The 13,797-nt window shown below is 41.7% G+C and overlaps 1 protein-coding gene across 6 annotated transcripts in view; it reads left to right on the forward strand.

Annotated features, from left to right (window-relative positions):
* The window catches only part of kif13a (kinesin family member 13A), a 263,604-nt gene that overhangs the window by 218,487 nt on the left and 31,320 nt on the right, over positions 1-13,797 (forward strand). For all 6 annotated transcript variants that reach the window (XM_072283575.1, XM_072283577.1, XM_072283576.1 and 3 more), the window contains one exon: positions 1,908-2,032. In XM_072283575.1, coding sequence (XP_072139676.1) covers positions 1,908-2,032 — 125 coding nt within the window. The remainder of the gene's footprint in view (positions 1-1,907; positions 2,033-13,797) is intronic.

Below are 13,797 nucleotides of genomic sequence, written 5' to 3' on the forward strand. Positions count from 1 at the left end.
AAGTTAGCTAAATAAAAATAGAATAGAATTATGATCTGAAATAATCAAAATAAAAGGACATCAATAAGAGGATTCTGTATGCCTACAAATAATAAACAGGAACTATGATTATAAACTAAAAAGATCTATGGTTGGAGAGGTGATTGAGTACAATGCACCTGTCTTTCCCAACAAGTCCTGCCAAACTCTCAGTAAAAGAGGAATATAGTTGAGAACAGGATAGGATAAAATTTAATGAAGTGGAGATAATAAAAATATAGGTGTATGTGAATCAAGCTATCAGTGAGTGAATTATGGATCTAAGTTGTGGAGAATCTTCCAACCCACCTTAGAACTGAAGGATTTCCAATACTGGGCTCTTCCTGTTCATCCTTTATGCCTTTCTTACGATTGTAAGACACGGCTTGTCCTTGCAGTAACATGGTTCCAGGACAACATCCCATGCACCATCAGTCTGCAGGCCATGACACTCAGGGACCTGGGCTATATATTTTTTTTGTAACTTTGTTTTTTCTGGTATAATTACTTGGTGTGCTGGATGTACTGGTGTGACTATTAGTATTGTGCTTTGCACCTTGCCCCAGAGGAATGCTGTTTCATTTTAGCTGTATTCCTGTGTATGGTTGAACTTGAACTTCAAGGAAAAGTGAAGATAAACCATAGCAAATTGAGACAAAATGGTTGGAGCTTGTTCGGGAATTTGCCTGAAATAAAATTAGTCATCATTTGGACAAATTCAATCAAATTGAAGAAAAATGAGCTTTGCTTTCTTACAAGTAAATTACATACATATGATGTAATTATTTTTCCTGAGGAAGGGCTCGATGCGTATATGATCTTTCAAAATTCATTTGATGAGATGCCACATAATACAATTGACCATGGAACTGAAGTTGATTTGAATAAAAATTGTTATGACAGCATGAATGTGAACCACTGACGCAATTTTTAAAATCTTGACTTACAAAAAGGGTGCTGGGTAGATACTTTAGGAAGAGACACAAGAGGCTTGGGTGGAATGAACCACAGAATGGGGCTGACTGAATTGCTGTGATGGAGAGCTGGAGCTGAATGGATGGGTCAGTGAGTACCTGCTTCCCTTACTGGGACAATTCTGATTCTTATTCTAGGGCACTGCTAAGGAAAGTGCTGAGGGAAAACAGGCAAATTCTCCGTGAATGGTGAGGTAGATCATTTCTTGTCACCTGCACAAGATTGCTTTGAGTAATGCAGGTGGAAGTTGGAGACCAGTATTGCTTTCAACGTGGCAACAGATTTAGTGAAAATGAGGTGCTGATGAACATAATTTATCTTCTACATACAAAACTTACATGAAAAGTTACGTCCTTATATTTTTGTTCATAAACATAGAGTAACACTAGGTCATTGATCCTAATAATAAATTGTTTCTTCTTTCATCTGTGGTCATTTTCACCCAAACTTAGGTTTAGCTCTTGCAGCTACTTAGAGGTTTAATGTGACAAATTGTCCCAGTGCATTTTGTGATTGTTCTCAGTAAAAGTCTGACAGCATGTAACAGAAGGAAATAGCAGGCGAGCCTGGTCAAAAGCTTGATTAAGGAATTAAATCTTAAGGAGCAATGGAAAACAAGGAGAGGGTATTCCACAGTTTAGAGGTAAAACAGCTGAAAATAAGACCTCTGGGGTTGGAGCAGTTAAGATCAAGGATTCGATGAACTGAAGCAACATGGTGGGTCTCATCGTCTTGTTATGGACTTGAGGAAATTCAGCAAGTCCAAGAGTAATTGGTTGAATGAGGCAGATACTGAGATCCAGTCAGCATGTAAAAGCCAATTGTTAATCTCACTGGCCAGGCAGACGTAGGTTATGGTTGTTTTGGAGATTTTTCTTTTGGTCTTTTATTCATTCCCGTTTGTATTTTTTAAGCTGATGACCTCCGTGCAAATGAACAGCTGACAGGTCCCCATGCACCGGGAGTGAATTCCATTTTACCAAAGGAACATGGCAGCCAGTTCTTTTATTTGCCTATTATCAAGCACAGTGAAGACGAGGTACATATCATATGTCAATTTATGTTTCTAGCCCATCTAGAATTCTAGTGCTTATTTATCGCTCGAGCTTCCCTATCTAACACTTGCATACAATTTATTAACTTTATTTAAGCATCATTCAATTTATCCTTAGAAATTGTGAAAAGTTTTAAAGTCAATACTGTTAATCCGTTTAATATCACATTTATATATTTGATTTATTATAACATTATATTAAATCTTTTTATATTTATTAAAATATATTTATACCTGTGTTATACTCCTGACTGTTTGAGCATAATGTTCACGCTTCAGCTGGTATTCTGTTTACTCATCTGCCTGCTATTGCAAATGGATAAGTACAGTACTCAAAAGGAAAATAAAATGCAGATATGAGCAGTGGAGTGAGATGGATTTTGTCATAGAGCCAGTACATAGTCAAGGAGTAGAATAGACTTCAGTACTGTTTTTTTCAACTACCAGCATTCTTCAAACCCTCCCCAAAGTTCTTCCTTCAGTCCTGACGAAGGGTTTCGGCCTGAAACGTCGACTAATCTTTTCAACTGATGCTGACCGACCTGCTGAGTTCCTCCAGCACATTGTGAGTGTTCCTTAGACTTCAGTACTGCAGCTTTCCTGTGAAACTGAGAACTGACCACTTTTGGTGATTGAAATCACCCTGAAAATTTTCTGTAGATCGAAACGATACAGTTTTCCTTACCTTACAGAGGCTGTGTAAATTATATTAGTATAAAAGCAACATCATTCGTTAAGTTTCTGTGATATGTTAATTCACATGAACCTTTATTTAACTGACAAAAGTACAAAGAAAAGATTTTCAATATTTTTACTGACCAACTTAATTGTATTTTGTAAATATACACAAATTTAGAATTTGATGGCTGCAACATATCACGGATTTTTGTTTTTATTGCATTTTGGAAAATATCCCAACTTTTCTGGAAATGGAGTTTGTACATCCTGAAATTTTTTCTTTGCAACCATCCATGAAATTAGAAGAATGCCCCCAAAGAATGAATGACAGTTAAATTTTAGAGCCCCAAAGTACCCCCCCAGCTCCCCTCCCCCCTGCGTGTAAGCAGCAGCAAGCAATGATCCCCCTTCCCCCCAGCAGCAAAAAAAAGCATCGGTACCCACCACCGAGCACTCAAGCGTGAGCAAAGCAACCGTAAAGACACAGTCTTGCAGTACTCCAAAGACTACATTGTTCACCCAGTATTCGACATACCATAGGCTCTCTCTCTCCCTAATAAGGGAGAAAGAGATGTCTCCGTTTCACAGCGAGAGGGGAGACACAACAAACAGCTCGCTGGTTTACGATGTTAAAAATCCTTTGCATCGCTTTTTCCAAGCTCTGTGCCCAAAGATCTCGTGTCTCTGGGCACACAGCCTTAGATCTTCCATCTCCCCCGACACTCCGTCTTCTTCTTAGACACTGAATTCCGATCCCCCATCTCTAGAACCACGAAAACTCGGTCCTCCTAAGGCAAGCAGAGCTCTTAGGCTGAGCCCTTGATGTGCCAAACAGCAGCCAGTTGTGAAACCCCAAGAGTGGGTCCCATTCTCACAAAGAACCGTGGTCAGCGTGTAACTCCAGGTCAGGGTCTTCAAAAGAACCCTGAAAGGGAAAAATAGAGGTATTAAAGATGGAAATAGAACTGTTTCTGAAGATGCAAGCAAAGGAGACGCTGTTAGGTGCTGTTAACCCTCCTAATCTCCTCCCTCCCATTCCATTTGTGTTTTTCAGTCTCTGTCGTCCTCAATTGTTACAATGAGACGCAACATACTGTACTTCAGAGGAACAAAATCTCATTTGTCTGAGCCCTTTTTTCTTTTGCTTGTACAGTATGTTTTGTCCAGCTGGACATCAGTCCAACAAATGAGCTTAACTGCCCCTCAAGGGTAATATTATTTCACCCATCACAGAAATTCCAGTTAGAAATCCCATTGCCCTTCCCTATGTTCCCTGCTCCCTCGGATAACTAGTTTACCTCCTTTCTCAGGTGTAAAACAATCGAATTATACAAGAAAACTATACACAGACAAACAAAGATTGACAACACCAATGTGCAAAAAAAGACAAATTGTGTAAATAAAAATAATACTGACAGCATAAATTGTAGAGAGTCTTTGAAGGTGAGTGTAGATTGCAGAATCAGTTTATAGTGGCAGTGAATGAAGTTATCAATGCCATCTCAGAAGCCTGATGGTTGTAGCGTAATATCTGTTCCTGAAACTGGCGGTGTGGGACCCAAGGCTTCTCTACCTCCTACCCAATTGTAGTAGCTAGAAGAAGGCATAGCCTGAATGGTGTCAGTCTTTCTTGTGGCTGCACTCCATGCAAGTGTATTCAATGTATATAGGCTTTGTCTGTAATACACACAAAACACTGGAGGAACTCGGCAGGTCAGGCAGCATCTATGGAAAAGAGTAAGCAGTCAATGTTTCGCGTCGAGACCCTTCATAAGAAGGCCCCAAGTAAATATATTCAATCCATGCGAGCTTTATCTGTGAAGGACTGGGTTCTATCCACCACTTTCTGTAGAGTTTTTTTTTGTTTCTGAGCATTGATGTTTCCATACCAGGTGTAGAAGTCTCCATGTGTGTAGAAGTCTGTCAAAACTTTTGGTGTCATTTTCTATGCAACTTCTAATAAAGTAGAGACACCATCATGCTTTCTTTGTGATGACACAGATATGCTGGGCCCAGGACAGATCTTATGATATGTTAATGCCAAGGAACTTAAAACTACTGACCCTCTCCACCTCTGTTCCTGGAACTGAGCTCAAAAACCCCCAGCTTCTTCCTTCTGTGGTCAATAATCAGCTCTTTGGGTTTAGTGACGTTGAATGAGGGAACTGTTTCTATGTGCATAAATGTTCTGCTACCTGCGCCTTTTTACAGCATTTTCTTGATTTTTATTTCAGATTTCCTGCAAATACATTTTTTTATTTCATTTACATTAATTTAGTAACATGAAACTGTTTCCTTTTAAGTTTTTGTTTCAATTAAAGCAAGAGAAGAAATGGTTTATTCAGTGCCAGTGTTCTGTAAGCGGATCTTGCTAATGTAATAATGCAGCCATGCGGTGACCTGAATGTAGAGCATCAGCAATCTGATAGAAAAGCTCAGCCGGTCACCCAGCATCTGTGTGAAGTTGTTCAACCTGCTGAGTCCGTCCAGCAGATTGTTTGTTTGTGTAGATTCCAGCAACAGCGGTCTCCTGTATCTCTACTTGAATGTAGTGCCAAATGGATTGGTGTGGCTGTTTACAGCTGGAATCACTTTCTGGAAGGGTGATTTTACTAACTGATTGGGACAGAGTAAGATGTCAAGAAGCAACACACACAAAATGCTGGAGGTCTGAGAAGATGTTTGAGAGTTGCCAGCAGGCTTCGGCAAGGTAAAGGTCGGTGTGCCACACTACAACAGCACCCCCTTTGTCTGCGGGTTTGATGGAAAGGTTGGTGTGGAGAGAGTGGAGGGGTCAGGTTGGAGAAGGAGAGAGACACACAAGATGCTGGAGGAACTCAGCAGACCAGGCAGCACCTGTGGAAAAGAGTGAACAATTGATGTTTTGAGCCGAAACCCTTCGGCAGGACTCTTGTTTAGAAGAGCAGAGAGGAGTGTTGAAATTGAGACGGTTGACATCTTATCAGCAATTAGAGACGAAAGGGTCCAGAGCAGGCACAGAACCAGAGCAAGGTGTCCAAGAGATGGTGGAGGGTTGAAGACAGGAGAAGGAGTCATCAGTGCAGGGTGTGGAATCCTTGCCAAAGAAGTGGGCTTGGAAGTGGAGGCAATTGAAGAAGAGCCCAGTGTTGTGCTAGGCATGAAACTCACTGAAACTCACTGAGGTACAGGTGAAAGGAGACAAAGGCAAGGCCCTTACTGAGGACAGGATGTTCTGCCTCAGAGAGGAGAAAGTTGGAGGGAATAGTGAAGACCTGGCCGATAAGAGCTGGGATCAGAAGTGGGGGGGGGGGGGGAGAAGAGAGCTGGTGGTATTAGAGAGGCGCGGAGGGTTGGAGGGTTGAGGTGTTTAGGGAAGTTGGGCCGGGAGGGAGATGGAGGTTGCGAGGACCCAATAGTGACAGTGGGCACTGAGAGACACGGGATTGCGGAGTGATGGTGGGCGAAGGGGAGACGGGGGTCCAGCGGTAGTGTGTAAAGCCTTGGCCTGGAGGTGCTGGTGGTCAAGGTCCAGGCTGGAGCCAGAGATGGAGGTTGTGCAGATCGCAACATGAAGGTGTCCAGAGTCCTTGGGCCCTGATCAACGGCAGGGGAATCCGCTTTGATCCAAAAAGCTCGGGATCGTTGGAACCAGTGTTGGCAAAAATAGTGTCACCAGTCTAGTGGTACCCAGAGCTTTCGGGGCCAGAGATGGGGTCGTATAGACTCGTCTTCTGGGGGCGTCTGATGGAACTGAGGGCTGAGCGGGAGGCAGCAGGGATCGTGGCCTGGGGGCATCCAGGGTCATTGGAGTTGGAGACAGCGGGATCTGTGATCTTACGACCCTTGCTGGACGTGAGGAAGGCGAAGAACCGGCGGGTGAAAGTGTGGATCCAGTGGGGGATAACATATCGGAGAGGTCCATGACAGGCGGAGGAGAGGGAAGCCTGGAGCTGTGGCAGCCACTGGGACAGGGCACCAGGTATCTCTGCGTGGCGGAAAGGGTGGCGCGTAGAATGCGGAGGGAAAAGCTGTTAATTGAACGTGATTACCTGAGGTCCTCAGTGGGTCCAAACCAGGAAGCCTGAAAACGGATCTGGAGGCTACATGGCACAAGATGGCAGTGAAGACAAGCTCACTTGAAGATGTCAGGAATATCTCTGTGGTCAGAGTGTTGTCTCTGAGTCAGAATACAAATTTAAATTATCTTTAAGAATCTTCACTGAGTACAATCTTGGTCTGCTACGGCCAGTAAGTGTGGTTGCTGTCAGAGAATTCTGTTCTGCTATACAGTACCTCTCAGAACATGTGTAGAAAATTGACACCGCCATTGACAATGTTGGCACTTTGATTAGACTTTAATGCCAGAAGTTTAATGGCCTTGTGGAGAACAGCAGGGTCCTCTTGATATCATTGGTTGCCTTGTGAGAAAGTTTGTGCAGCATCGCATAATGTTTATAAGTGATTTTACTAAGGTTAAATTATTTTAAAGCAGTAGATTAAATCTCCCCTTTCCTTTCAGAATTTCAGCTACTTTGCCTTCTAACTTTGAGTAAATTTTCATCCTGCTTCCTGCCAGTGATCCACCCAGCACCACACCTGCAAGTTCTTCCTGTCTTTGTTCCCTTCTCCCAGTTCATTATGATATGCTTGTCATCCTGCAGCTGGCATTTTTGTGCTCCATCTTTCCTGTATGAGAAAAGCTACTGTAATGACATGTATTTTTTTAGAATGTTGGAATATGTAGAAACCTTTAGGCCTTGTTTTATTGCCTTAGTGTAGGCATCTGCTGTGTGGAATTCAGCACTGCCGGCAGTAAATGCTCATTCTTTGTCATGGAGTTCTGGGTTACCCTGCCAACCACAGCCATGGAGATAGTCAGTACTAACCGGGTTATACAAATTACAATGGATAAATCCAGATCAGACCTCAGGAGTATGTGGCAACAAGATAATTTCTTGGTTCATATTGGAATTGAACACTTGTGCCCTGGCATTGAAATAAGATCTTTGTATAAAAATGGTTAACCAAGCTCTGAAGGAAGTAATTCTGCTTCCAAGCATGTGAATTGTATGTAAGGGTACCAGAATTGGATTGCTCAAAAATGCACCAAAACCTTCTTTCTTCTCTTTTAAAGAAAATGGGGATTACTGAGATTTTTATGTTGAATTTCTTTATTAAACTCAAGCTATTTATAAGCATTTTATTGATATTAAGTTATTTCAAGATGCTGGATCAAACCTCTCACTTCCTTTCTGAATTGCTGCTACTTTGCTTTCCAGCTTTTAGTAAATTTTGAAACTGCTTTCCATCTACCATGCACCCAGCTCTATCTACACCTGCACATTCTTACTCACTTCCTCTCTTTCCACTTACCTAGTTTGCCTTGTCCTTTTTATCCTCTCATTGTTCGTTCTGCAACTCCAACACATTACAGGTGGCATTATGCCGTCTCCTCACGTCTTCCTTGTCCTGCCACTGACACTTTTCACTCCCTTACTTAACTTCCTCCCACTCAACTCACACTGGCTAGTACCCATCTGTAATTCACATACAAATTTAATATTCTTTCTGGTTAAATCAATCTGTCTTTTTCAATTTCTTAGCCTTGAGGTACCTAGCCTAGTTCCTGCTCCAGTGTTTGATACTAACTTTTTGCATGGACTTTGGGAGAAAGTTTGTGATGTTATACCAATTATTATGATTAGAAATCCCTAACCACATCCCTGTTAAGAGAAAGAAAATAACATCAGATAGGGGTCACAAAGTGGTGAGGAATGGAAATGAACTGTTGATAACACAGTGGCTATATTCCATTTACTTTTAATAATATAATATCTCACTTTTCTAAATTTGAATGAGAAAAGGCCCAATCTGATCAAACTTTCAACATTTCAAATCAGACAACTTTTTCACTCCAAGAATCAACTCAGTGAACTTTCCCCTTAATAAAAAAAGACCAAAGCCCTAATCAGTACTCCAGAAGTGACCTTGCCAACTGATGCAACAGCACTTGCCTGTTTTTATATGCTACAAAGTTTTGCCTGCCTGAAGTATGTCCACTGACTATGTTAGGGTAGAATGTCTAGTTAACTTGTTTATTCACTTTTTCCATATGAGAAAAGGTATTCTAATACACCTTGTTTAACTAAATGGTTGGTCCATGGTATTCAACAGAACTTTGTATCATTTCCACTTTTGACTTTCACTCAGATCTAAATAAGCTGCTACTCTCTGTAGTTTTCCAATCTATTACCATTCTCAGGCCCCGATTGATGCAGAATAGTTTGTGGATTAACTCTTAATGTCAGATGCCTATAGTTCAATGCAAACAGCTGGTATTAACCTCCATTTGTAGCCAATTGAAGATTCCCTGAAGTTAAAGACAACCTTTGGGTGATGACACTGTCACTAAGTTCTGATGTCCAGCAGTGGAACAAAAACTTGCTGTGACTCCCGAGGTCAAACCTCCTCACAGTGACCCTGCACTGGGTTAGACCAACTGCAGCATCTCACATTCATTAAAAAGGAGATTTTCTGGATGTGAGAAGAGAGGTCCTGAGAAGAATTTACATTTAAAAATAGTTTGCAATTATATTTTTAATTATTCCATTCAATAGCTTTTATCATAGTTGTTCAAGTTAGAAACTTCCATATTTACTAAAGTTCTTGAATACTTCTGGATGTCAGGGATATTTCATAAACCAATGGAAATGCTTGACAGCATTAGCAAACAGCAAGACTGGGGTGGGGTTTTGTTCCCTGTCACCGCATTCCGGGCTTGTGTGACCTGATTATTTTGCATGTGAGTCTGGCACAGTTAGAGCCTCAGCAATGGATTTCAGGTTACTCTTAGCCAGAAAGTTCAGTTCTGAAAGCAGAGCTAGGTAAAAAAAAAATAATTCAGGGAAACAGGGAATGCAAGTGACAGTTACTGATGATAGAATCCAAGTAATTCACTGGTATTCTTGCATCTTACATAATACCTTCACCATGCCCACTTGTTTAGGAGCTGATCGAATCATGTTGTTATTTCCCTTCCATTTCCTTCCTCTCCCCTCACAGCCTTTAATCTTTCTCTCTGCTTTTCCATGTAATTTATTTTGTATCGTTAACCCAAGGTTTAGCATCCACCTCTGTTTGTAAGACCCCCTAAAATAAACAGAGACCTTGTTTAATCAAAAACTAATCTCCAGTGAATATTTTGAGTTTTCAGAAGGGATTGCCCGAAATTAAAGCTTTCACCAATTATTTATTTCATAGGTTAATTTCTGTCCTTGCCTTCTCAACTGCTTATTTCTCCATTCAATCAAAGGCTTCCTGGTTGTGCTGCGTCACATCCATGACCTTGTGAAAATTTGTCTTGTGGCTACTCAGCTTCCTGTTTATTGTCTCTTTCTCATCACACCTTTATGTGTTTTGCTGTTTTACAATTAAAATGTTAACTCAGCATGTCATAATCATTGCTTTGCACACTCTCAATCAGGCTATGTGTTGTTGCTACTGCATGATGGCATGTCAGCCAGAGTACTCAGCAATAGTGGCGCTGAATCAGAACCCTTCACTGTCAAGACAGGAGTCAGACAGGGCTGCATCATTGCACCCACTCTATTTGAGGATTATGAGGACACACAGTCCTCTTTTATTGTCATTTAGTAATGCATGCATTAAGAAATGATACAATGTTTCTCCAGAATGATATCACAGAAGCACAAGACAAACTGACTGGAAAAACTGACAAAAACCACATAATTATAACATATAGTTACAACAGTGCAAAGCAATATCGTAATTTGATGAAGAACAGACCATGGGCACAGTAAAAAGTCTCAAAGTCTCTTGGAATTCCCGTCATCTCACGAAGATGGTGAACCTCCAGCGCCGCAAACTTGCCGATGCAGTATCCTGGAAGCACCCGACCACAGTCCGACTCCGAGTCCGTCGGAAAACTCCGAACCTCTGACCAGCTCTCCGATACCGAGCACTGAGCACCATCTCTGCCGAGCACTTCGACCCCAGCCCCAGCAACAGGCAATAGGCAAAGCCGAGGATTTGGGGCCTTCTCCTCCAGAGATTCTCGATCACACAGTAGCAGCAGCAGCGAAGCAGGCATTTCAGGTGTTCCTCTGTGCTTTTCACGGCTGTCTCCATCAAATCAGGATTGTGCACAGCCCATAGTTAACACATACGATATCATTCAGAACGGCCGCGTGTGCTGCGTCGCGCCGCCATCTTCTCCTCAATGGCCAAGACCTGCTACAGGGAATCCCAAATGTTATAGAATGAACAACAGGCTTGCCAACCTCAATTGGTTCAAGGCCAAGAACAAGGTCAGCATCACCACTATCACGGAGCTTCAGTAAGCGGATGATAGCGCCACCGCAGCACTCTTTGAAGAAGACCGCCAATGTATCTTTCACGTAGCGCCTCGAGTCTTGTTTTGAATATAAAAAAGACACAGGTCCCAGATCAGCCACTTATCCATCCCTCCATAAAAGCCAATGAAGATTTAGATCATTTTTCCTACCTTAGTAGCAGTCTTTCCTCAAAAGCAAACATTGACGCAGAGATCAACCACCAACTGTGTAGTGCTAGTGGATCCTAAGCAAGATACAGGGAAGGAGTCCTTGAAGACTACAGTCTACAGGTCTAAACAAAACTTTTAGTCTGTAGAACAGTTGTCCTTCCTACATTACTGTATGGAGCTGAATCATGGAACACCTACAGTAAACACCAGAAAGCCTTGGAACAATACCACCAAAGAGTGTTACGAAAGGTTTTGAGTATCAGCTGGAAGGACAGATGCACTAACACCAACGTAGTTGATGAGGCCAACATGAACATCAGTTCTACCACGATAAAGCAACGTCAACTCTGATGGATAGGTCATGTCATTCGGATGCCTCACTCACATCCCCTCAAACAGATCCTTTACTCCCTGTTGAAGGAAGGTCAATGAGCAAAGGAAATGCTTCAAAGATGACATCAAAATCAGCCTGAAGAAATTCAACGTTACATCTAAAAACTGGGAAGACAGTGCACTCTACAGGTGCACTTGGGAAATCTTTTCAAGAGGGAGCTATGCTACATGACAGCAATCTCTGCTGTGCACCAGAGAACATGGCAACTGCGAAAGGAGAGAATGAAGAACCAAAAGACCCACCCATGAACCACTTACTCATGTCCACACTCACCAGAATATGTGGATCCTGGATTGGCCTCTACCGCCACCAGAGGACCCACCAATAGACAACCCCTTAGCTTCTCCCAGGTCCTCAACTCATATGCATGCTCTACTACTGGTGAGACTGCATCTAAATTCACAAGAGACTGCAGCTGCTGCTTTTAGACCAAAAAATTAAACTGCCAGAGAAACCCAAAGGATCAGGTAGCATCTGTGGAGCGAAATGGATAGTTGATATTTTGGGTCTAGATGAAGTGTCTTGATTTGAAAAAATTAACTGTCTAGTTCCCTCCATCAATGTTGCCTGATCTACTGAGTTCCTCCGGAAGTCTGTTTATCTAGAGTGAGACTTACAGTTTTGGTTTTTTCACTTGCACTAGAGGTACTACAGAGAAAGTTCATGAGTCTTTGCGTTCCACTCCCCGCTCCCCATGTGTCCATTAACCCAACCATGATTCCCATTTTCATTCAGGATAATTTGCAAAAGCCACTTTACCTATCAACCCACATGGGTTTTAGGTATGGAAAGAAGCCAGAGCACCTGGGGAAAACTGTGCAGTTACAGGGAGAAAGTCCACATACAAAATCACCTGAGGTCGGGTTTAAACACAGGTTACTGGAGTTGGCAGGCAGCATTTCTACCTGCTGAGGTAGTCATTCTGCCATCTTTTTGTTCATTAGTATTTGTCAAATAACTGTGATACATTGAAAGAAAAGCATATATTTGCATGCCATCCAGACATTATTCCGTTATAAGTATATCTTGACAATACAAAAAGAAAAAAGAAAAAATGCAGATATAGTCATACAGTTACAGAGAAGTTGCAGCACAGGTAAACAACAAGGGCCATGACAAAGTGGATTGAGAGATTAAGAGTTTGTCTGGCAAGACGTCTGTTAAAGAACATTTTAATAGCAATGAGCTGTGGTACCTGTTCTCAAGGAATTGTTTCTTCTGCCTGATGGAAAGGGGAAGAAGAGAGAAACTGGAGTTTGAGGAGATTTGGTGTGTCACCAAAGACACTTGCAAATTTCTACAGATGTACTGAAGAGAACATTCTGACTGGCTACATCATCATCTGGTGTAGGGGGGTGGGCTACTGCAAAGGATCGAAAGAAGCTGCAGAAAGTTGTGAACTCAGTCAGCTCCATCATGGTCACTAGCCTCCGTCAATATCCAGGACATTTTCAAGAATCAATGCCTCAAAAAGGCAGCATCCATCATTAAGGACCCCTATCACCCAGGACATGTCCTTTTCTCATTGCTACCATCACGAATGAGGTACAGGCGCCTGAAGGCACACACTCAAATACTCAGGAACAGCTTTCTTCCCTCTGCCATCCAATTTCTGAATGGACATTGAACCCATGAACAGTGTCTTACTACTGTTTTGCACTATTTGTTTAACTGTTTTATATATACTTGTAATTCATATTTTTTTATTATTATGTATCTCATTGTATTGCTGCCACAAAGTTCACGATGTATGCCAGTGATGTTAAACCTGATTCTGATTCTTCGGAAATGTCCTTGATAATGGTGGTTGTTTTCTGAAGACAGGGAAGTGCAGTCGATGGAGGGGAGTTTATTTTTTAAAAATCTAATACAACTTCCCTCATGTGAATGTAATATTAAAATGTTCTAAGTTGCTACCGAAAAAAAACTTGGCACAACTGTCAAAAATAGAGTGGTGAAAATTTGGAATGTGCAACACTTGGAGAAAGTTGATTGTAGGACCAGAGACGATGATAGGAATGAAACCTTAGAGGAATCTGAAAACAACAACTTTTAGAATTGAACCCTTGCTTGATTGAGGCTAATCTCCAGTGAATATCACACTTTCCAAAAAGGATTGCCCTTGGATAATTTGATATTTTCACTTATTATTTACTTCATCGTCCATATTTG

The sequence above is a fragment of the Mobula birostris genome, chromosome 19 (assembly GCF_030028105.1).
Source record: "Mobula birostris isolate sMobBir1 chromosome 19, sMobBir1.hap1, whole genome shotgun sequence".
Lineage (NCBI taxonomy): Eukaryota > Metazoa > Chordata > Chondrichthyes > Myliobatiformes > Myliobatidae > Mobula > Mobula birostris.